The sequence below is a fragment of the Tauraco erythrolophus genome, chromosome 26, assembly GCF_009769465.1.
Source record: "Tauraco erythrolophus isolate bTauEry1 chromosome 26, bTauEry1.pri, whole genome shotgun sequence".
Lineage (NCBI taxonomy): Eukaryota > Metazoa > Chordata > Aves > Musophagiformes > Musophagidae > Tauraco > Tauraco erythrolophus.
The window spans coordinates 6,744,007-6,767,589 of NC_141490.1; the positions used below are offsets into that span (position 1 = coordinate 6,744,007).

The 23,583-nt window shown below is 50.9% G+C and overlaps 1 protein-coding gene across 5 annotated transcripts in view; it reads left to right on the plus strand.

Annotated features, from left to right (window-relative positions):
• Positions 1-23,583, plus strand: part of ETS1 (ETS proto-oncogene 1, transcription factor) — a 65,588-nt gene that overhangs the window by 30,177 nt on the left and 11,828 nt on the right. For 4 of the 5 annotated variants that reach the window (XM_086626838.1, XM_086626835.1, XM_086626836.1 and 1 more), the window contains 4 exons: positions 15,399-15,518; positions 16,162-16,362; positions 20,102-20,179; positions 21,084-21,332. The exons of the other annotated variant lie outside the window; for it this stretch is intronic. In XM_086626838.1, coding sequence (XP_086482964.1) covers positions 15,399-15,518; positions 16,162-16,362; positions 20,102-20,179; positions 21,084-21,332 — 648 coding nt within the window. The remainder of the gene's footprint in view (positions 1-15,398; positions 15,519-16,161; positions 16,363-20,101; positions 20,180-21,083; positions 21,333-23,583) is intronic. 5 annotated transcript variants of the gene reach the window in all.

Sequence of the window (23,583 nt, forward strand, 5' to 3'; positions counted from 1 at the left end):
GGCAGGCGTAGGACCCCTTCCTTGCTGAAGACCATGTTGTTGGGGTGGCTGTGGAGCTGCAGGCCGGCTCCTAACCCCAGCGAAGTGTTCAGAGCTTGTTAATGAACGAAATGCATTTTCTTACACGGAGGGGATTTTAAATTGGCTCCACATGGATTATGTACGTTGTCGCACTTTCCCGGAGGGTGATGGCATGAGGAGGAATGTGGGTTTGATGAAAGAAGCCAGACACTGAGTCAAAAGCCGAGCGGTTCCCCCCGCGCTCCCCTCCCCGTGCCCCCTCTCCCCCCCCATCTCATTTCAAATATTTGACGTGATTCCAAGGCATTCTTCAGATGGCTGGTGGGGAGCACAGGAGAAGCCAGCCAGTGGGGCTTTGCTTTTTTTTTAAAATGCAGCATGCTTTTGGGGCCTCTGACCCTAAAAGATGTTGAAGAAAGGCTCCATGAGACCTGGTTTTAGGGGAAACTGAGGCACGGTGCCCCCATTACACTGCAGCAGGGACGTGGGAGCATGCCTAGCCGTGTGCTCCAGGTCTCCCTCTACTTGCAGTATTTGGGTTTTCTTATGATCTGCGTTAAGCCTCTGCACCTCTCTGGCTCCTCCACAGCACCAGGCTGGCCAGGACCCATCTGCCTCTCAAGATTTCCAGTTTGGATGCACTGATTGACTCTGATTTGGGCTGGGAGCTGGACTGGGGGGGGAAGGCGAACATCTCAGCCCTGCATCCCTCCAAGAACCAAGTGTCTTGCACAGCAGGATGAGGGTTGCGTGTCCTCGGGTTGACTGGAGTCTTGGCCTGGGATTTCCACTGGGATGCTGCCTCTCCTGGGATGTGCTTGGAGGTCTCTGGATGAAAAGTGCTGACTAAGAGAAAGCTGCCACTGATGTTGCAACCAGCAGACCCCAGAAACTGGAGCCAGACACTGAGAAGCTCTTTGGGGTTTGTTTTCTGTTGCTTCACCCCCCCACCTCGTCAGAACCATCTATCACAATAATCAAAATGTGGCTTTTTGACCCACATGAAAGTTTTTTTTTCGTAGGTGTCTGCATGTGTTTGTGCAAAACCACTTAATTTTGGTCAGTGTTCTGGAAGCAGCAAGGTGGTTTGTTTTTTTTTTTTTTACCTTTTCATTTTGAGAAATTGTTTACCGAAACCTGAACCGTCAGAAGAAACAACTTGCAAAAGCTGAGTATTCCTGGCTTTTTCCACTGGAAAATTAAAAAAAGATGTAGTGGAATACGTGAAATTTGGGTCTTTTTTTTTTTTTTTTTAGCACATTTTTGTTAGAAGCGGTTTTAAAACGCGAGGCCAAGTGCTTTCTCTTTTCAAATGCTCAAGGCGTGTTACCGAACACTCCATCCCTCCCAAACTGCTTCGTGAGGTCAGTAAATGCAATTCCTCCTTGTTTGCAGCCAGAAGTGAGGAAAAACTCATTTAATCAATCCCCAGCATCAGCCTCAGGCAGCAGATGAGTCCGGTGGGTCGGCAGCAACATCGTGGCTCCTCATCCCATACCCTGACCCCGTGACGTTTCCCAGACCCGTCTCCTTTCGAAGGGACACGAAGGAATTAATTTGGGCTTGATGTCAGAGGGCTGTCCCCGGTTCTGGGAAGCCTGGTGCCGCCGCGACGCTGGGAAAGTTTCACTTTCCAGCCTCAGCCGTGGGGTTTCGGAGCTGTCACGGTAGCCGTGGCCTGGCGGGGTGGTTAGTCACTGGGACCAGTTTCCATCCCTTTAAGCGGCTCCAGATTTGAAGCTGGCTCTAACGCTTGCGACTTGAAAGGCCCCGGCCGTGCGCCTGTTTTGCCTCCGAGCTGGATGACTCCTGCTTTCAAACAGCCGAGCCCCGAGCAGCCGGGGCCATATGGATCCTATAGAGTGACCTGGCTGCCCGTTGGACTGGCGTAACATCAACAGGACGAGGAGGGAGGAGGGGGTCCTGGGCTGGACCAGCCTTCTCGCTGCTAGCCCAAGCCATTTGGCATCTTCAGGCTATCATCAAGGGCCACCTCTTCCTTGGCATCCCCAGGAGTTTTGCTGGCTGTCGGTGCCAAGGACTCATTGAAAGCCGGAGTTTGGCTTTAAAAAAAAAAAAAAGGAAAATAAATTAGAAAAAAAAAAAAAAGGAAGAAGGAGGGGAGGAAAAAAGCCTAGAGAAAAAGAAGAAAAGCAAAGGGGAGGGATAATGTGCCTTTAAACAGCTGCGCGCCAGCGTGCGTAACTGCGCTTGCTAATCCGGTGACTAATTCCGTGCGTTGGGAAGCAGAAGCGAAGCCGGCTGCCAAGCCGGGCTGCACATCCGAAGGCTCCAGGAGTCATCGGATCCCCTCCCTCCTTTCATCCCGCGCCCCGCCGGGGCGCCAGCCCCCCCCCTTCCCTGAGCCACCCCACCACTCCCCGTGGCAATTTATTTACTCATCCGGAGGGCACAGCCCTGGCGGTCTCTTGACTCAGCAGTCCGGGACCGATGGGAGCCGCGGGAGCAAATTCCAGGCAAGAAATAATCTCATGACTTGTCTCGGAAAAGATTGCTCCGAAAAGATCCCCGTACGGTCACGGAGCAAGCACTCCGTGCCCGCCCCTCCGGCAGAGCCCTGACGAGGCTCCCGATTTCCCAACCTCGGGGATCCGGAGCAGCCAGCCAGGGGGAACTCATTGGACCTTTTTTCCTTGGAAAAAGAGGGATGGATTCAGGGATGGGGGTGATGTGGGGGCCCCGGAGCCGGTGCCTGTCAACCCTCAAGGCATAGGAGTGTGGGGAGCTGGCTTGCCAGGGCAGGGAGCCCAGAGCTTGGTGTTGTGTTCATTTTTGGGTCATTCCTCCTCTTGCTTCCCCCACTTCCCAGGGAGGGGTTTAAACCTTCCTTCACCCCCCGGCGATTCCAGTTCTCCTACCAGTGTTTTTGCTCAGACACCAGTGTTACCTTCAGCGGGGCTGGCACGGTGGATAACGTACAAATCATATTTACGCTTTTTTTTTTTGCCTGTTGGCTTTTTTCGTCCTACGTGTCTCCCTCACCCCAGCCTTTTTTCCTCACCTCCTCCGTATCCAGACTCACTTGAGTCCCATCCTCTTTTGAAGGCATTTTGGGAGGTCTGCTCCCATGCCCAGTGCTGGGGATGGGGTGGGATTAGACCAGGTTGGGAATTAAGGATCTTTGCAAACCTGCTTTTTTTCTGGGAGTGAAGCCTGGCCCCGTGGGTGGACAGGGCTGCTGAGCTGGTGACTCTTGTACCTCCTTCCTACCACTGGGATCAAGGCTCGGGAATGCACAGCTCCTGGGGCTGTGACCGCAGGGCCACGGGGCTCTGCGGGCATCCTGCCTCCCTGGAAGGATGCCCGTCCGCCGCGGTGGCCGTGCTGCCTTTTGGGATGAAGACGCCTGGGGAGAGGAACCAACCTGTGGCTCCTGCTTCCCCATACACTTACTGGTTTCACCCCGACCCCTACATAGCAGGAGCTGGGGGCAGAGCTGCCGAGGGGAGCAGGGAGGCTTGCACCCCCCCAGCCACCCATCCAGGGCCCTGCCAAAGCTTCTCCAAGCTTGTTACGGTCGATGGAGGATTCCTGGAGTTCCTGGCAAGGGCTCCCAGCTCCCGAGTGGCCAAATGACACCCCCTCCTCCATTTACATCTCCTCCTAATAGCCTCTTGGCCTGAGCAGCCGAATTCAATCAACCCTTTCACCATCTGCTCCCAGGCACTTCTGCTGGGGAAGGCTCGGGGCCAGAGAGGCTGTAATTCCTTAATAGCTTCCGGATGCTGCGCTCGGGGTGGATGCGAGGGCTGCGAGTGTCTCAGCCTCTCTCCCCCCAGCCTTCGCTGAGATTTCCAAGCTCAGGCTTCCTCTGGGCAAATCCAAGCACCTCCAGGCGCTCTGATTTATCCCTGCCCACCCTTTGCTCCCCAGTCTCTCCAGTCTGAGGCCAATAGGTGACATAATCCCCATCCTGGATGGCCCTTGGCTCTGGGATAGGGATGACTGAAGCTGATGGGGCAGCCCAGCTCGTCTTTGGCTGCCTTTCCCAGCTCACTCCCACCTTCTTCATCTTCCCAGGGCTTTGTTTGGCCCAATCGCTTCCTGGTGGGAAGTTTCCTAGAAATAGGAGCTGGAAAAGAAGACCTTCCTGGGGTTGATTGGGAAAACCCTTGCACTCATGCATGGGAGCACTGGATAAACTGGAGGTTGCACAGTGTAGCCCAAAAAGGGCAAAACCTGGGAAATCTGTGCTCACCCTTTTTTATTTTTTTTTTGGGAGAGCAGCGCTGCTCCCTGACCTGATGTCTGAAACACAACTCAGGCAGGAGAGGGATGGAGGAGACTTAATCTTTGCAGCTCTTTTAGTGCTTGGGGAAAATCTCTTTTTCTTTGCCTTTGTTTCCTTGTCTGCTTAAAAATAAATAATTCCAGGAGAATCATTCCTGGGAAGTAGTGAAACGAAATTGGTTTGGCACCAGTGTTTCTGAGACGCTTTCTCTGACCTGGGCTGGAGAGTTTTGGTTCCCAGGTTTCTCCCAGGGCCCTTTCTGGCCTCCATCACTGGAGGAACTGAGCAGCTTGGTTCACGCTCCAGGTACAGGAGGCAGGGAGGTGAAACAGTGTCAGGCTAGCAGGTGGCATCTGGGGATGGCTGTGTCCCTTGTCCCCTCCTGGCCCCACCAATACCTTCTCTGGCATGGCTTTCAGCCCAGCCAGCAAAATCGTCCCCCGTTTGTGGCTGCTGGGGTCATCTGCTGCTGTGCAAAACATGTCAGCCTCAGGGCTGGTGGGTGGAAACATTCAATGTGCAACGGGTGCAGAGCGCGTGGGACACGGATGGCGCTCACGGAGGTGTCGTTTGGTGGCATTAGTGGAGTCACAACCCTGAGAGGTGCCTGGGGAACCGAAGAGATGGAGCTGGCTCAGGCAGCAAAGCCAAGAGAGGAGCTCCTTTGCTTTGAGCATCTTTTGCCCTGTCTGTTTAGTTGCTTCTTTCTCCCCTCCTGTTAAATGATGCTGCGCTGAGGGATGCAGCTCGCCTAGGGAGGATGCTCGGAGCGTACAGTGAATATTGCGAGGTGCTCCAGGTTGGATTTCAGCTGCAGGGAGCTGTCGTGTGTACTTGTGAGGCACAGGGAGGGAGGAAGGATACCTTTGGAGAGGAGGTGTCAAGGTACTTGCAAGTGCAAGTCTTCATGGGCAGCAAATCCAGTGATGCAAAGAAGTAAATCCATACCTAGCGCAGGGGAATCAGAGGTATGTGGATCGTTACGCTACCTGCCATCTCTTGGCAGCTGCTGGTGGAGCTGCCTGTTTGCTCAAAAGAGTTATAAATAATTTTTTTGTCGATTAAAATGATTGATTATCCTGGGTCTAATATTATTTAGTCGGAGCAAACAGTGCTGAGATTTACCAGCCGCGCTCTGACCTCCCAACCCTGCTCTGTTTGCAAAAAGCCTGTGCAATTATTTGTTTGATTTCGCAGCTAAATACCCTAATCTCTCCTCTTCTCCTTCGGTAACTTAAAGACAGCTTGGCCTGATAAGGGAGGACAGACCTGGAGTCCTCGTGTGTGGTGGCAGGTCCCTGGGCAGAAAGGGCTGGGGTGGTGAGATGGGGGTCTGCTGGTCACCAGGTGAGGACAGGGGAAAGCTCTCGGGCTCCTTCTCCTCCTCCGCACGTACTCGCCTTACTCATCGAGCGCTGCCCGCGCTTCCTGGGCAGAGCCGAAACACTCCCTGCTGTATGGAAAAAAAAAAAAAAGATGCTATCAAAAAGCTGAGATTAGAAGAAGGGCTTTCTCCGGGTAAGGCAGCAGCGACAATCCCTCTGCAATCCGTGGAGGATGCGATACGCTGCAACTTGCACCCTCCCGTTGAGCAATCGGCCGTGGTTTATCGCCGGCTGGTTGGCGTTGCCCTGAAGGGAAGGGTTGGCCGGGGAGGCTGTGGAGGTGTGGGGGTGGGATGGGCGCTAGGAATCTGCAGCTGCAGAGCGATGTAGCAAGCTTCGCCCCCGTCCCACCGTACCCTGCTGCCCCGGGGCGGCGTGCGTGCTCGGGAGGTGACCCGGAGCTGCCGAGGCTCCCTTCTTCGTCATCGGCTCCGTCGCTGGTTTCGTGCTCTTTGCAACACGTGGAGATATCCTGGCTTGAGGAATCATGGAATCACAGAATGGTTTGGGTTGGAAGGGACCTCAAAGATCATCCGGTTCCAACCCCTCCTGCCATGGGCGGGGACACCTTCCACTACACCAGGTTGCCCAAAGCCTCATCCAACCTGGCCTTGAAATGCCGTAGGAGTATCCATGGGGCACCTTCCACTCGTGACTGACGGACACTTTTATTGTGTGGACACCACCAACGCGTCTCCGCAGCAGGTCCAGCTCTTCCAGCTTTGACAAACATTCTTGGCTTATGAATGAGAGAGCTGGTGAGCGGAGGAGAGTGGCTTTGATGTGGAGGGAGATATTTTGGGGGTTGAACATCATCCTAGCTCGAGGGCACTTCAGACTGTGTCCTGCCATGTGGTACCCTCGTGTCTGGCATGACGTGGCATTTATTCAGCCCGGGGGCAAGGGCTAAGGCTGGGACACAGAGAGATCAGTTCATGCAGGACTTGGGCTGAAAATCAAGTGAAGGTTGGGGAATTCCTTGGGACAGATGGAATGGAGGCATCTGGCTGAGCGTCTGCATGTCTAATCCCTTCCTGAGGCAAGGAAAATTGAGGCTCCTTTTTAGGACCAGTGGGCTCCCAGTGGCAGGGACATCTGTGGAGTCCATCTACATCAGGAGCGTGTCGTATCGTGGTGATGGGCAGCACAAATAATGGGCTTTTCATTCTGGGCACGGAGTCATTTCACATGGCTGTGGATACGCAGTGAAACCACCCCAAGCTCATGAGTAGCTGCTTCCAAAATGTGTTGGCACGGCGTGTTCCTCAGGTGTGTTTGAGCCGACTTAGAGGGACTGGGATCTCTTTGTGGGGTGATGAAAGAGCTCAACGTGGCTGAAGGTTGCTTGGCCCTTATCCTTGCTGCGAGGGGACAGCCCTGCCAAGAGGTCTCAGCCTTCCGTTTTCACACTTCCCATCCTGACAGCGTCTTCCTCGCACAATGTGCTGCTGATTAACCTCAACCCAGCCTTGCAAAATCTCTGCTCTCCCTTTTCTAGGAGACTATCACGTGTGGTTTGGCAGCCCCGTCCTCCCTGGAGCGAACAGCTGGAGGCATTGGAGATGAATCCCCGTTAAATGTGTGTCCATATCGCTGGATGATAAAGGAGAGGGAGGTTACTGTCTGGAGGAGAGAGCGAGGGCTTGTTTGGGTAGAGAAATGCTCAATCTGAACTACTCAGGTGTGATTAGAGTGGTACCTTGGTAGCATCCCATGCATGCTTTTGCACCCCAGAGTAAACCTATGGCAGGGCATCGGGGTGCATCCTCTCCCAGGGCCAAATCCTCTGGTTGCATCATTTCTTCATTGAAGATGCCAGAAATGGCATCATCAGCTAGAGATCCCAGGTGAGAACCGTAGAAGTCCTGCTTTTAACCTGGCTGGAAAGAAACGGATGCTCTCGCGGATGGTGGGAAGTGCTGGATGTGGACAACCTGGACCGCTGTCATCCTCCTCGGAGTGCTGGACCCCAGCTGTGGGTTTCCTCTGGGAGAGCTCAGGCCGTGCTCTTGTGGCTGTGGAAACCTCCAGGGCGGTGAAGCCGGCACGGCTGGCCTTGCAGGGCTCCCAGCCCAAAGAGAGCGAGGAATTTCAAGAGGCTTCTGGTCCCAGGCGTGAGCCATTCCAATACCTCAGGCACCATTCCAAGAAGCAAATGAGTATCTAGTTGTTTGTTCGGTGGGGATCGCTGGGGTTTTGCAGGGTTAGTTTGGTGTTTTGGGGTTTTTTTTCTACTTTTTCTCGTTGCTGTTGGGCAATTTGAGCTTCGCTGCTGGGACTCGGGGCGCGAGGAGCCGGGTTTTAGCCGTGTTTTTGCAAAGGAGCATCTCCCGGAGCTCGAGCATTGATGCAGGGCAGCTGCCACGGGCATGACCTAGACTTGCTGTTTACACTTGACCTCCTTTCAGTCGAGGCTGGGTGTCCATTACAGGCTTTGCTGAGCCCACCCCGTGCTCCCATTAGCACACGTGTGCCTCTGCACGGGGATTAGAGCTCTTTAGTGGTGCGGTTAGCGGGGATTAGAGCGAATTATCGCGGGGGAAGCGTGTCTCGTAGGTTTGCACGAGGCAGGGAGTGTCCTCCCAGCATTCCGAAGGAAGGATGGAAGGCAAACAAGCCTGAAAGCGAGATGCTAAGATGCTAATCCCATCTTCAGAAGGGGTGCCCTGGCTCACGTGGTGTTCCGTTGGGAAAGCGGGAAGGGCGATGCAAGAAAAGGCTTTGACTCCCAAGCAGGAGTGGTTTGGGCTGAGCATGGGGAAACTTCCCTGTAATTGTAGCCAGCCTTGACTCAAGCCCTGGGGTTTTGCTTAGCTTCGGGCCGGGGGTTTCTCTAGCACTTCTTTCCCTCCTCAAAAGCCGGGGAGGACCGAGCGAGCTGACCACCAGGCTGCTGTTCCCCTGCGAGCTCCTGGGACTGCAGGGGATGCCGCTTTCCCAGGATCTCCATCCAACACCCACATTATAAAGCCAGGAGAGGGAGAGAGGGAGTGGAAAGGAGCCTGGATGAGGACAGCAGGCAGGCTTGAGGGCGAAGCCTGTGACTTTGATAGCATCGGGATTGCAGGTGAAGCATCCTTTCACCTGCCGGTGCTGCTGCCTGGTTCCTCCAACATACCCAGAGCCAAAACAAACCCTCCTTCGCCTTTTGGTTGCTCTGTGTCCAGTTCTCCTCGTGGGCTCCACTGAGGATCCTCTTCTAGCAAGCTTGCACGCATGCAAAGGTGTCTGTTTTAGAGGGGTGAAGCAATTTACCCCAAAGCCCAAGGCCGAGCAGAGCATCCTGACATCTCACCCTCGTCTTCACCTTTCCCCTTCCTCGCTCCCTGTGCTGCTCTAAGTGCCCAAGACTCCAAACTTGGAAGAAATGCTTTCATCTGCATTTAGGGAAGACGGTTTTCAGGCCCTTTATTTAGGGGAAGAGCTCACCCCCCATGACACACTACATCTCCATAAGAAAGCTGCTGAATGCCGGAAGAAAGCCGGCTTTGTTGTGCTTTCTGCAGCGCTAAGCAGTGTGGGCTTTCGGTTTCCTCTCTTGTTTTTCTCTTGAAGCCCAGCTTTCATCTCAGAATATTTATTTTTCACTGCTTGAAGGACAGAAAAAAAAGACTTCTTTTTCTTCTTTTTCTTTTCTTTTTTTTTTTTTTTCCCAAAAGAAATATATTTATTTTAAATTAAAATAGCAAATGTCCGTGCCTTTTGTGCCGTTCCTTGCAGAGGAGAGCAGGGCTGGTCTCTGGCAAGTTGCTGCAGGAAAGGGAACCAAATCTCCCCTCCATACTGCCCAGTCTTCTGCCTCTTTCCCCCTGTCCTGTCCCCACATCCCCAACAAACACCTCTCCCAGTGCTCACCCCTTCTCCCCATCCATCCTTGCTTCCCGATTTTCCCTCTGTTCCCTTTTTTCCAGTTTTCTGCCCTGCTTTCCCTTTCCCCTCCCCTTGAATTTCGCTGCCCTTTCGGTCCGAGGAGCCCTAATTGGAACAGACCGGCTCCTCTCCAGCTTCCTGCGTGGGAGTGAGAGGCAACGCTTGTGAAAACAGTTCAAAAGTGCAGACAAATTTTTTGCCTAATCCTGCCTAAATAACAGGGGGGCTCAGCCAGGGTTATTTGCCCGGGTGTCCCTGCTCCCAGAAGCTGGGGGCACCTGGGAAAGGCAAAGCTGTCCCGGAGGGAACGGAGGTGCCTGGTGGTGGTGGAAACCTGAGATGGGGAGATGGTTCCTCCACGGTGCCCGGGCTGCTTCTTCGGGGAGCGTGGGAAGGGTCTCGGCTCCCGACCCCCCTCTCTCCAGCCTCCTCTTATCCTGAGAAAGGTTTCTCGGCTGCTGAACCCTGCCAGCTGCGGGATGTTGGGAAATCTGCTGTGTTTCAGCTTCCCCCATCGCTCACTCTGCCCTAGTTTTAGTCCTGGTGAAGGCTGGGATGGAGGGGGCTCGGTGCAGCAGGGGGACGAGCTCGGGCAGCGTTGGGCTGGGTGTGGGCTGGAGATGGCCACTCTTGGGGCTTGGTGGTCACGGGCTCACCACGGGCACGTGGGAAGAGGAGCAAACCCACGTCCCTCCTTGCAGAGCCTCTGAGAAACTCCTCCTGCTCCATCACAGACATCCAGTGGTGGAAGGATGTCCTGGACTGTGGACACCTCGAGGTGGGGCAGCACTGGCGGCTGTCATGCACGGGGGCTCAGAGGAGGACCTTGGCTAGCTTGAAGGCTCAAGGACTGAGGTCTTTTGAGGGAGACAGGCACAAATTCATGCAGCCTTTGGATGCATAGTCCCAGAGAGATGATTTTTCGTGACTCTCTGCAAATGATCTGATTTGAAACCAACGGGCATCTTCTCCCAAACTCGTCCCAGTGCCTCTTTCAAGCCACCAAAGGGCCTGAAATCCTCATGATATTAGCGTGCTGCAGGGTTAGTCTCAGGCCTGGGAAGAGGAGGACGAGGTGGCTGAGCAGGGAGGGGGCTTTTACCTGAGACAACAGAGCATTGGGTTCCTGACCTTGGTGTCCATCCATCAGAGCAAGGGCAGGAGGAGGCCGCCAGGTCAGCTGGCTCCACTCTGACCCGCCGGACATCCATTTACACGCAGGCTACTGGGGAAAATAGCGGGGACCAGACAAGGACACACTGGGGCTTTTGATGGGGAAAAAAGTGAGTGGCCGAGGGGAGCTTTAAAGAGGCATTGACCCCGAGTGGAAACTCGGGTGAAAAATGACTTTACTCCCATCCTCCTGCTCAGAGCATCTTTTTTCCCCTTTGCTGCTATTTCTTTCGCTTATGCAATCAGATGCTAATGCTTTGGCGTGCAACGGAGTCGCTTGCGTTTTAAGGTCAAAATCCCTAAAGTTTGTAAATTGTAGCCCTTTAAAAAGATCAGATGCGTAGAAATAGTTTATACATGCGGAGCCTGGTGAGAACAGAGTGGGAATTTGGCTGGGAGATGAACTCGGTGATCTTGGCCTCTTTCTCTCTTTGCTGCCTGGTTTTCTCCCAGGCTCCATGTATGCAACACCGAGCACAAGTCGGGTGGTGGGTTTTGGGCAGATCCCCCTTGGCATAAAATCCATATAGGGGTGCAGCGCTGGCTCTCGGCAATGTCAGAGTTGTTATTATCCTCTTGTCTTTCCAAAGTCCCCGTCTCCAGGAATGTCAGGGAGCTGGAAGAAAAATAAGGATCTGGTTTTGAGAAGCCTCCAGATCCCTCCTTGCTTTGGAAAGCTGCAGCCAGATGAATAGATGTCCCCCTCTGCCTTCCCACCGTGCAGGGCGAATTATCATCTACAGATGCTGGAGATGCTGGTGACATAATTTCCCAGAGCGGCTGCAAGTCCTGTTAGTATTTTCCAAATCAAACCAGAACACCCTGCCTGGTCTCCCAGGAGGAAAACCAAATGCAGCTCCCCGTGAGCGCAGCGGCGGCGAGAGGAGGACGTGGCATTTAGGCAGCAAAGTGCACGTGGCAGCCGTGTCAGTGAGGCTTTAACGCGTGTCAGAAAAAAAGGATGCAGCAAATGGGGTCTGGGATGCAACGCCGTGGTCCCCTGGCCCCTGCCACTGTGCTTGCTTTTTGGATTAAACCCCCAAAATTTCCAAATTGTTAGGTGTAACAGCTGGGTTTGGTGCTGGCTGATGCTCCTTCCCACGTGTTTCATCCGAGCCCGTGTGTGTGCGCACGTGCGTGTGTGTACTTTGGGGATGCAAAAGGAGCTGTTTTATTTGTGCAAGATTTGATTAAAATCTTGGAAACGGGTTTCAGATGGCAGTGAAAGCTGAAACCTGGGGGGGAGCTAAGCCCAGGCTGCTTTCGTCACCGAAATTCTGCTTGGCTCTGACCTTTCGGCATCCCAAACCGAAGGCGAAGGACTTGGCTGCGGGTGCTGGAGGACATCACCAGGGCTTGATTCTCCTCCCTGGGAAGTGACTCCCCTGCACCCAGTGAAGTTGCATCGGGCAGAGCCGGGTGAAGCCCACCGTGCTCCAAGAAAACGCAAGGATTAACAACAACAAAAAAAGATATTTAAGTCAATTCAGCCTCTCAAAACCAGAATTTAGATTCAAAACTGTCCATCCCCCCCGTCTCTCTCGGATCACACGACTGAGGCTTGTCCACAAACGCGTGTGCAGGGCTTTGCAAACACGTTTTGTTTTACACGTGCGAGCTTTTCTGGAGATGTGGGGCACTGCTGACTGAAGTAAGGCTTCTGCAAGCGTTAGCAGGTTTGGGGCTTTTTGGCTGTTTGGTCTTCTGAAGAAATTTGAACTAGTAGCTACGGTCTAACAGGGAAAAAAGAAGATGATGTTTCAATCCTCAATCTGCCGAGTACAAGGTATTTCGAAGTCGAAGCACGGAATGCACATTTGGGTTTGGTTTGGTGTTTAAATAGAAACTCTCTTCCAGCCCTTTGCTTTTTAATTTTTTTTTTTTTTTTTTTTTTTCCAAATTTGAAAATCGACTGTTTGCTTCGCCGCTGACCTCTCCCTGGGAATCACTTTTAAGTCTTCCCTGTTTTGACATGTTGTTTGTGCAGAGCTCAGCGTTCACCTTCCTAAACCGAAACCTTATCCCCCCGCTACCGAAAAATTGATTCGGTGGGTATGTGCAAACCCAACCCCGCGAATCCCGCGGGAGAAATCCAGAGGGGGGGATCACTGGTAGATACTCATATTTGCAGAGCTAAAAAGCCCATTTTGCACTCTCCTCACCCTGCCCTGCTGCTCTTGGTGGCTTTGCCTAAGGAGGTCATCTCTGCACAGGTTTTGGTGAGTGATTCAGTGTCAAAATTGGGGTTAGAAACGTTTTCTTAGCCCGAGTCTGACTCATCTTCCCATAGCGCCTGGGAGCAGCGAACGGCAGTTTAACCAGCCGGCGGAGGGGAGCGGATTCCTGGGTGGTCCCAGTAACCACAGAGCACAGAAAGCAAAGCATTCAAATGTAACATGAGGATGAAGGGAAAGGGGCACCCAACCACTTTCTCCCAGTGTTATCTCGAAGCAGCAGATGGAGAACAGAGATAGCGAAGGTGGCTGCTCGTTTTTTTCCGTGCCCTTTCCAGCCAAATCCAGTAAATAATGAAGTGTAATTTGCTAAATAGCCTTTGAATGTATTATTTGCTTTCGAAGGTCCTGATGCTTCCGCTGTGGCAGGGAATCCTTGATTTATTGGCGGGGGTTAGGGGGAGGAATTGGGTCTCGAGAGGCTCAGTGTCGGGGATTTTCCTAGTCCTACCTGAGCAAAGAGTCGTGCAAATCATGACTTGAGTGCCTTGGTGACTAAGGTTAGAGAGAGCTGCAAACGGAGGGGGGTGATTTTGTATGACATCTTTTGTTTGAGCACGATAAGGGGAAGGTGCAAACACGGAGATGGAAAAGTGGTTCTGTTTGGTTTGGCGGTGGGATTGCGTTTGGTCCATCCAGCTGATGGTTTGGAGATCATAGAATGGTTTGGGTTGGAAGGAACCTTCAGGATCACCTAGTTCCACCTCCTCTGCCATGGGCAGGGACACCCTCCACTACATCAGGTTGCTCAAAGCCTCATCCAACCTGGCCTTGAACACTGCCAGGCATGGGACATCCACAACTTCTCTGGGCAACTTCTTCCAGTGCCTCACCACCCTCAAAGTGAAGAATTTCTTCCTTAGATCTGACCCAAATCTACCTTCTTTCAGAGATGCTTTGCAGCATCAACCTCACCCTGTGCTGCAGAGCTGCACATGGGGACTTATCAACTCAACCCACACCTTCCCACTTGCAAAAAAGCCCCGATATTGTGTTGTTTGGACTTTAAATGATGCCTACGAGTTTGGCTGTGGAGGGCTTGAGTGGAGAAGGAACTCCAGACTGGGTCAGACTGGAAAGCAGCGTCGTTGCACTGGGCTGCTCGTGCTTGGTGGCTGCAGCACTGTCTCCAGCCCTGGCCACACCGTTGCATTAGGGATTCACTCAACGTTGCTTGGAACAAGCACTCCCAGCATTTTCCAGGTATAATGGCTTATTAAATCAGAGCTTAAATGAACCCAGAGTGGTGGTGGTAAGCCGAGATGGCTGGGATTTCCACAAAACAGGGAATTCTTTGACTTTTGATGTCTACATCCAGACATTCATGAAAACACCAAAAGCACTTGTGCATGGTGTCGTTTTTCCACCGAGAACGGTTTTCCTTGAAAAATTTCCAGTGGGCTACAGTGCTGAACCAGCCTCAGGTGGAAGATTGACATATAAAACCGATAAAGTTTGGTCGTTTGAGGCAGTGGTTGTATAAGGCTTCCCTTCTCTGCAAACGATGTTTTTCAGGAATGCTTAAAATATATGAAAAAGAGCCAAACCTTTATTCAGATGAAGGAGGTTTTTTTTTTTTTTTTTAACGGTTGCTTTTGTTTATGAAAGTCTTTGGCTACAAATATCCGCCTCCTTCCAAATAAATTAGAAAAATTAAAAAAAAAAGAAGAAAAAAGAAAGGAAGAGCTTTGCTTCTCATCAGGACTTACTCCAAGCTCTTGGCTTGGCCCCATGCTCTCCCGTGGGGGTGGCTGAGCGTTGTTCAGTGACTCACCCCGAATCGCGTCGCTCCGGGCTGCGCGTGATGTAACTCTTTGCTAACGTGGGATTTTCCAGCTCTGTGTTTTCCCTCCCTCCTCGAATGGGTTTTCTGCTGGTTCTTCATCCTGCCTCAGCCTGCTGTCAACTTACTTTTTCCAGGATTGCCCGTGATTCTTAATTAATTTTTTATCCTCTTGCTTTTCTTTGGACTGGGATGCCCAGAGGTGGAGCGGTAATTCAGAGATGCTTTTCTCCCTGCTTTCTCGTTCACGTTGGTGTAGGACTCTACCTTCATGGGCATCTGGAGCTGCTCAGCTATCTCCCAGGCTCCAGATGCCAGCTGGGGTGATGAAGCCCAGCAGGCTGATGTCTGTGGTGGTCTTTGATATCACTGTTGAATTTTCATGGTTGACTTGGAGGGAGACCATGTGGGCCACGTCACCTATCTTACCAGACATGGTGTGTCGATGCCCTTTAAGCACAAGCTTACTAGAAGCACATTTATTTTTCTCGTGTTTAAGAAGTCTGCTGATGGACTTGCAGGGTGTAGTTTTGTAGGGCTGGGTGTGAAAATTTCAGAAGAAAAAAGTGAAATGGGTCGCTGTTTCTCTGACAATTCACTGCCCGCTGTGTTACAAGGACTTCTGTCGTCATTCCCATTCCCATGTCCTTATGGCTGTTTTTCTCTCCTCCTTCTTTCAGATATGGAATGTGCAGATGTGCCTTTATTAACTCCCAGCAGCAAAGAAATGATGTCTCAGGCACTGAAAGCCACCTTCAGCGGCTTCGCAAAAGAGCAACAGCGGCTGGGAATTCCCAAAGGTAAGACACGGTTTCCCAGCGAGCAACCGTGGTGGCCACAGAGATTGTGTCCTCCTGCCAGGCTTCCTTTCTCCACATTTGCTATCCCTTTTGTTGATTCTCTTCAGGTAGCCTTGCCTTGTTTCTTGACATCTTCAGCTGGAAAAATCTGGGTGTAGAGGCAGAATCTTTCAGTATCACTTGCAAAATATACCTGTCTGACAGATTGTGCCTCTTTGTCCTGCTAAGCTCTGCTCTTGCAGCTTTGGGGACCTGCTCCTTTGGAGGCATCTCCAAGACTTCTGTTTGCATGTCATCTCCACTGTATGGAGAAGCAGTGAGAAGCTTTTACGAGAGGCTGATGACAGGGAGAAACTAAGCAAAATGGAGAAATGGGTGGGAGAAGGGGTCAGAAAGCTGGTGGGATTTTTAAAAGTCCCAAACAAATCCAAAGCTCATTCCTTGTATGAAATTTGTCTGTGAATGAGGCTCATCCAAACTAGATATGGTGTTCCCCCACCACGTTTTGCTCTGGATTGTCAGTGTCTATGGAATGCAGCTGTCCAAGTGCAGCACAGCTGTAGCACTGTTTGTGTCCTGTTTTCCTGGGGAAATGGCTTGTGGGTGCTCATTAACGGGTCTCTTCTACAACCCCTTGGTGCAGATCCCCAGCAGTGGACGGAGACGCACGTGCGGGACTGGGTGATGTGGGCAGTGAACGAGTTTAGCCTGAAGGAAGTGGATTTCCAAAAGTTCTGCATGAACGGAGCTGCCCTCTGCGCCCTGGGCAAGGAGTGCTTCCTGGAGCTGGCCCCTGACTTTGTGGGAGATATCCTTTGGGAACATCTGGAGATCTTGCAGAAAGGTGAGTCCTGGAGTCTCCAGGGTGAACGGCTCACGTTGTCCTGGCTCACCCAATTTTGGGTCTTTCCAAAGACCTTGGCTTGTGGTTTGCCTTTGCAACGTGGTGTTCACTCTTAGGCTTCAATCCCAATAAAAGCAGCTTTCAAAGGCCAACTTTCCAGTAGGATTTCAAACGGGCATCCCAACCGGGAGCAGGCAATGCAAATCCTGGCACTGCTTGAAAGAGGAAGGGTGTTTGCACCGGCTGCTTGGCAGGAACCCGCAGCAGGCAGGAACGCTCTGCCTGCCTGGAAACGACGGTGGGATTTTCCAAAGCATTCTTCCTCAGCTCGTTCAGCTCCTGGTGGGAATTTTACTACTTCCTCCGGTAGAACGGGGTGCAACAATACCACCAAAATCCCACCCTGATTTCCCAGTTGTGATTGGAAGCTGCTTTGTTTTGCTTCACGTCCCCAAAAGTGTAACAGCATTTTGTTAAGAGTGGCTGTGTCATAGAATCATAGAATGGTTAGGGCTGGAAGGGACCTTCAAAGGTCATCTAGTCCAACCCCCCTGCAAGGAACAGGGATATCTCCAACTAGAGGAGATACCCCTGTGTCCCCCAGAGGAGAAGCCACCTCTGCCCGTCCCTGTGTGCCAGCACTTAAGGGCATTAATTTTCATAGAATCATAGAATCATGGAATGGTTTGGGTTGGAAGGGACCTCAAAGATCATCCAGTTCCAACCCCCCTGCCATGGGCAGGGACACCCTCCACTACACCAGGTTGCCCAAAGCCTCATCCAACCTGGCCTTGAACACTTCCAGGGATGGGGCAGCCACAACTTCTCTGGGCAACCTCAATGGTGGTGAGGTACTGGAACACCAGTACCGCACCACTCTCAATTTTCATTGACTGGGGACACACACAGTGATTTTGGATGTCAGTTTTCATAGTGCCTGGATGTACAAGCAACACCTAACGCAGGATGGTTTCGTGAAAGTGAGTGCAGAGCTTTTAACTGAGCCACGAGCAGGAGCAAAAAGCAAATCTGGGCTGTCTCTAGCTCGTTTTTGTGCAGAGCTGTTTGCTTTCCTGGAATATCCCCTGCACTGTCATACTGGCCCTGCGTGCTCGTCAGCAGGCCCATACTGGTGGCAGGAAGGGGAGGGGGAGCAAAGTTATGCCTTCCAGGAAACCATCGACAAGTGGATGCTAATTGCTGATTACTAATTTTGCTGCTACCTGTGGTTTGCAAAAGGTAAACACGGCTCTTCCCAGGGTCTGTGTGCCACAGGCTGTTTTTCTGCTCTCTGACTCTGTTCTGTTCTGCTCGTTTTCCATAATTTTTATTAAGTGCTTCTATCAACAGCAGGCAGGTTAACCAAACAAAGCGAAACGCTGCGGTCAGTCCGATTTCTCCGTGCTTTAAGCCATCACTTGTAACTCAGCTCTGCCTCCCCACAGCCCTTCCACGTTTGTTTGGGCTGTAACCCACTGGAGAGGGGTGCCAAGTGCTGTGGGTGCTGCCTGGGGCACGAGAGCTGGGTTTGCAGCTCCTTCCCTGCAGACTCCCCAGGGTATGGAGGTGAACTCGGTGCTGAAGTTTCACAGGAAGGTAGGGATGATATTTCCTTGCAGGAATGACACGTGAGGATGTTCGGATGCTGCAATGATGAGGGTGCGAAAGGTCTGAGATAGAGAGGAGCTTTCACAAAGAAACTGGAAATCTTTGTGCCCGTTGTAGCTTTTCTTCTGAAAGGATGGAAAAGAATAAAGCTGAATTTCTTTGTTTCAACACTGTTGGCGTAGCCCTGGGAACCAAAAAGTCTCCGTTCTGTGTTTGCTTTTGCTGGTGACTTTGTCACTTCTTGCATAAGCAATCTGAGCCTTAGCTGCCATGGTGGGTTCTTAACACATTTCCCAGAAGGGCAATATCTGTGAAGCATTTGGAGAATAACTAAGAAGAGCTTCCAAGAAATAACCAGCCTCACCCCAAGGACTAATTTCTATTCCCTGTAAGTCATGGGACTCGTCTTACTGGTAGTACATCTCCAACCCCCTGACAAGATCTGGGTTTGTTGTGCCGGTGCTGTACAAACATAATGTGCAGCGTTGTCCCTGCCACATCTCTCCCACGCCAGGAGAGATGGTTGTCTCCACTTTGCTGCCAGAGATGTGAAGCTTGAAGAGATGAAGGTTTCCCCGGGCTCACCTGTGGAGTCAGGGTCCAGCTTGCCAGTCCCTGTCTCTTCCACTTTTCCCAGCCACCCACCGTCATCCCTTGGGGGTGTTGGCGCTGGGAACGGTGGTTAATCCCAAAATATTTGGCTTTACCTATAGCAGTGCGACCGCCAGCATCGGGTCATGCTGGGACAGGCTGTGACCTTGCTGTCCCACCAGCTAACATGCCTCCCTTGTGAGCAGAGAGTGACTCATGTACCGCAGGCTGCTCAGGGTTTAAAAATGGCAGCAGATGGGCGACTTTTCCCTCCATGGATTGGAGTACTTTCAGGCATATTTTTTCCAAAATTTCTTCCTAAAATAACCTCCTCAGTTACCAGCAGTCAGCAGTGCCCTCCTCTTGACTGTAAGCAGAGCTGAAGGTTGCTCTCTTTCTCTGTGGTCACCCACCCTGCCCCTTGGCAGACACCGTGGGGAGAGGGAAGGAGCGTTTCTCATTAGGTCTCTCTGTTTGCACAAAACCTCCTTTTGTTAGGGAATATTTTCCACCCTGCAATCCCCAGGAGAGAGGGCCAAAATTAGGCTCCTTGCAAGCGAACGTGCGTTATCTTCGGTTCGCTTCTCTTTAGCCTCAGCAGAAATAAACATAACCCTGGAGTTGTCAGTAGGTTTTTTGATTTCGCTTACCCTCTGCAAAGAAAATAAAATCTCCCATGCTGGTATCTCTGCCCACATACCGTGCTGGAACGAGGAAGGTGTTAATGGAAAAACTGGCCAGGGTAGGAGCAATGTGGCTTTTACATGGGAAAGCAAATTCAGTGCCAAGCCTGGGAGTACCAAAGTGCTTGGAAAAAGCAATGGAAAGTGGAGGATCTATGCTTTGATGTGATCCATGCTCTTTCTCAGTGAATTATGCCTGTAGAAAGGCTACAATTTTGCATGCTGCCCACACATACACCCCGGAGTCTGTGTCAGGAGTTGGGTGGTGGACAGTGTGACGAAGCTCTTCCGAGCACGGGGTCCTCTACCTGCATCAGGTGTAGAGTCAAAGGTGCTGTGCAGGCTGGGAATTAGCGTTAGTTTGTGGTTGTAGGGGCTGGTTTCGGGCTGTGTTACCCACTTCACTTGCACACACCTACTCCTGGTCTAAAAATAGGGGCTTTTTCAGGAAAACAACTTTGTACCACGTTGTTTTTTTTTTTTCGTGAGCTCATACATGTAAGCGTGATAAGCGATCCTCAAGAGAATGAAAGATGACAAAAACGAAGGCGAGCAAGGAAATTATGCAACGGGTATTTCAGAACCACCTGGAGCCACTGATTGAGAAAGTTGTCTCTGTTCTGTTTTGGTTTGTTTTGTTTAAATTTGAGCATGCCTGCAGGAAGGATTCCCAAAGGAGCTCAAGCGCATCAGGCACTTGCTTCAGTGGGATTTCAGCTCCTAACTCATTTCTGTTCCTTTGAACGTCCCAGTTTAACCCGGAGAGGAGCGTTTTAGGAAGTTCAGACCTTTCTACGTTCCACCAAGTCATGATATGCCTGTGGACATGTGACATTTCCTTCCTTTTCTCTTTGCAGAAGAGGTAAAACCGTACCCAGCCAACGGAGCGAATACAACATATCCAGAATCCCGCTATACTTCAGACTACTTCATTAGTAAGTCTCAATTACCAGTATCATTCTGGTGCTTCCAGGCACGAAAGTGCCACCCCTTAGAGGTTTGTCTGCATCACAGGGGGACTGCAGAGAATGGAAAGTGTGTAATTTTGTCTTTCTTAGTGGTTTGGGTTGATTTAGAAGCCATCTGGGTTTTTTTGGTGACTGCCTTGAGATGCCATGGTCTGCCTTTGCAAGCACTATCTGTTGGAAGCTGTAGCTCAAAGCTACCTGAAAAGTGGCCTCAACACCCCAGAACGTCAGAAATTAAAAAAAAAAATATTAAAAAAGGGGGGAATGTTGGGGGAAGAAGGCTTAATTCTGCATTGCTAAGTAGGTGCCTAGCAAGGAAAGAGAAGAGTCATCAATCTGGATTCCCACACTTCCCTTTGCCATTTGTTTGGAGATGTTCTTTAAGGGAAAAGCATTTGAGATCTGTCATGTATTTCATGAACCAGCAAACATGAACCCAAACTCACCTGAACTGGGATTCCAGTGAGGAGAGGTGACTGTGGAAGTGATTCGTCTATTATAACCATCAGTGACACTTCTTCACCCTATATGGCCTTTGCAGAGACTATGCTCCTCATGATTTTCCAGCTTTTTCCCGCTAGCAGCTTGCTTGAGAGGAGTTTGGTGGAATGCACAGTGATGGCAGTTGAGGATGTCTTCTGTTTTTGAATCACTGCAATTGTAAGACACCATCTCTCTGTGGCTTTTAGAAATCATTCTCCAAATTACTGCCCAGTTGTGCCAGGTATTTTATATCCAAAGGCAATCTCCTGTTGCACTGCAGACCCCAGATCTCACTGTGCTGGGGGAGACTGGAAGGGGAGCGAGCAACACTGGTTTCTTCGAGCTGTTTGTGTTTGGGTTCTTCCTGACACTCCCGTTCTGCTGGCAGGTTATGGCATCGAGCACGCACAGTGCGTGCCTCCCTCTGAGTTCTCCGAGCCCAGCTTCATCACGGAGTCCTACCAGACCCTCCATCCCATCAGCTCGGAAGAGCTTCTGTCCCTCAAGTACGAGAACGACTATCCCTCGGTCATCCTGCGTGACCCGGTGCAGACGGACTCCCTGCAGACAGACTACTTCACCATCAAGCAAGAAGTAGTAACGCCAGACAACATGTGCATGGGACGTGCCAGTCGAGGTAAAGTTGGGCATCTCCCAGGATTTGCTTGGGTTCTTCCCACCTGTGTCTGTACCATCTTCTCCTCTGTAGGAGATGTACTTTGGGGGAATCAAGGCACCGTGCGATGCCACTAATAAAGCCACGCATCTTATGTAAGAGGTTGAACTCCCAGATGGATTCCCTGAAGGCTTTGAGCCCTCCCTGCCTTTCTGTCTGGGCAAAACGTGGACAAGGTCTTTCTTCTCTCTACTCTGCTGCCTGTTTTTACAACATCTGCAAAAATGTAGCATTTCTGGCTCTGTGCTTTGATGTCTAACTTGAGTGAAGTTGAAATAGGCTTTAAGGTTATTAAGGAGGACAGACTGCTGTGTGGTTGTATAAATCTCATTTTCCTAGGAGACCAGGCAAAACCCCACAAATCCTTCACAAGTTCTCATCAGGAGTTACCGTCCAGGGCTCTGAAGGGTTTTACACTTCATGATCCAAAGTCTTTATCCATTATCTGCATTGATTTTGATGGCTGTTTGCTTGAACTGATAATCTGTTCCGATGAACCCGAGCCCTGTGCTTTGTTGGGAGATGGAGATGTCATGGGCTGAATCAGCGACAGAGCCAAAGGACCCCCCAAATCCTTGTGCTACAACCCTACATCTCCAAAGAGTTATAGGTACATGATTCCTGTTCGAGATGATGGGATTTAAACACCTAAACACTTTTGAGGGGCTGAGCCCAAATGCCTTTTCAGTTAATATTATTAAATTCTGAACACATGGGGCCCAGATGCCCGACTGCTTGGTAGTGACACCGCTCAATGCAGAGCTGAGGATCTGGCTCACAGTATCTATTCAAAGCAAAAGTTTAATCCATAGAGCTCAAAGTCACTTACAAAGGGGTATCATTATCTCCTGATTCCAGGTAGGGAACCTGAGGCATGGGGAAGAGATCTGACCTGCCTGTGATCACTCCCTGAATAGAATCCAGGTGTGCCCATGCCTAAAATTCGTTATTGTAACGTGTTGCTGTGAGCCAGGTTTGATGTCGAACGTTTAAACCTATTCATCCAGCTAGGAGAGCTGAAGATGTGCTGGCTCCCTGTGAAAGCTGGAGCCCCTTTGCAGGTCTGCGTTGCATATGTGCTGCTCAGTGGAGCTTGTTTTAAGTTTCTCATTCTTTTTCCAAGCTGGGAGAGCTAATGACAGGAAAGTTCTTATTTATTTTATTACCTCTGCTTCTGCTGCTGGCTGAGTGTTAATATGTGAGAGGTGACTTGGACGATATGGCGAGCCAAAAGGGCAGCAGTGTTATAATTTTAGGTAAGCTCCTCTTTTGGGGCTTGTTTTTCTGGCTATCTTTCATCAGTGTCTTTCCCTTTTCTTGACTTTTCTTTAACATAGGTGATTTCATCATCATTCTCATCGGAAAAACAATGATTCAGGCATGCTTTTGCAGTTGTACCTTGAGCCTGTTCTCACTGGCAAGCCTAAAAAGGCTCCAGGGGACGGGGCCAAGGGCCCCTGGTGTTAGCAAACACTTGCCCATACTGCTTGCAGTTGAAGAAATGCAACAGGCTACGGCTGTGCTCGCTCTAACGCTACGTTTCAGCCGTGTAGAAGGGCCTTTGGGTGGCATCGATCCTCCCAGAGTGGTATAAAGAAGCCTTAATATAAAGCAGACCCCAGCTTATTTATATTTACATACATCTTTACTTCCCACTGTCTTAAAAGATTAGCCTGTCTCCAAGTCAAGCGCTTCGGCAGTGGGAAATTCAGGATGAAGGTTTTCCAGACAGTCGCCGTTTTGTCTCTCTTTGTAGGGGCTTTAGGAGTTAATTTTTGCTGTCCCAAGGGAGTTGTTTCCCTCTGCCTTATCAGTGAGGACGTCTGGTTGGAAAGTGTAGCTGCCAAACTCTTTTAACGTGTTTCTCAGGAGTAGGTGCAAGGCGTGATTTTTTTTTCCGAAGGTTCACGTTTAGGTCAAATTTAGGTGAATTTTCAGTGAAACGGCCCAAGTCACGTCTCTGATGCTGCGGTCGTTCATCTGGCAGGTTTATAATTCCTTTTCTAAACGAGCTTGTGCCGCAGGACTTCTCAGGGAAGTGGTTATGCCAATTGATGAACACGCACAAAGCGGCGTTCTTTGCCCCTTAGCAGGCTTCAGGAAGCGATTGAAGTGTATTCTGTGAAAGTCTCAAAAAACTAGAGGAAAAAAAAAAAAACCAAAAATGAGTTGGAAGCATGGGTATTGCCAGCAGAATCAAGCCAATGGATCC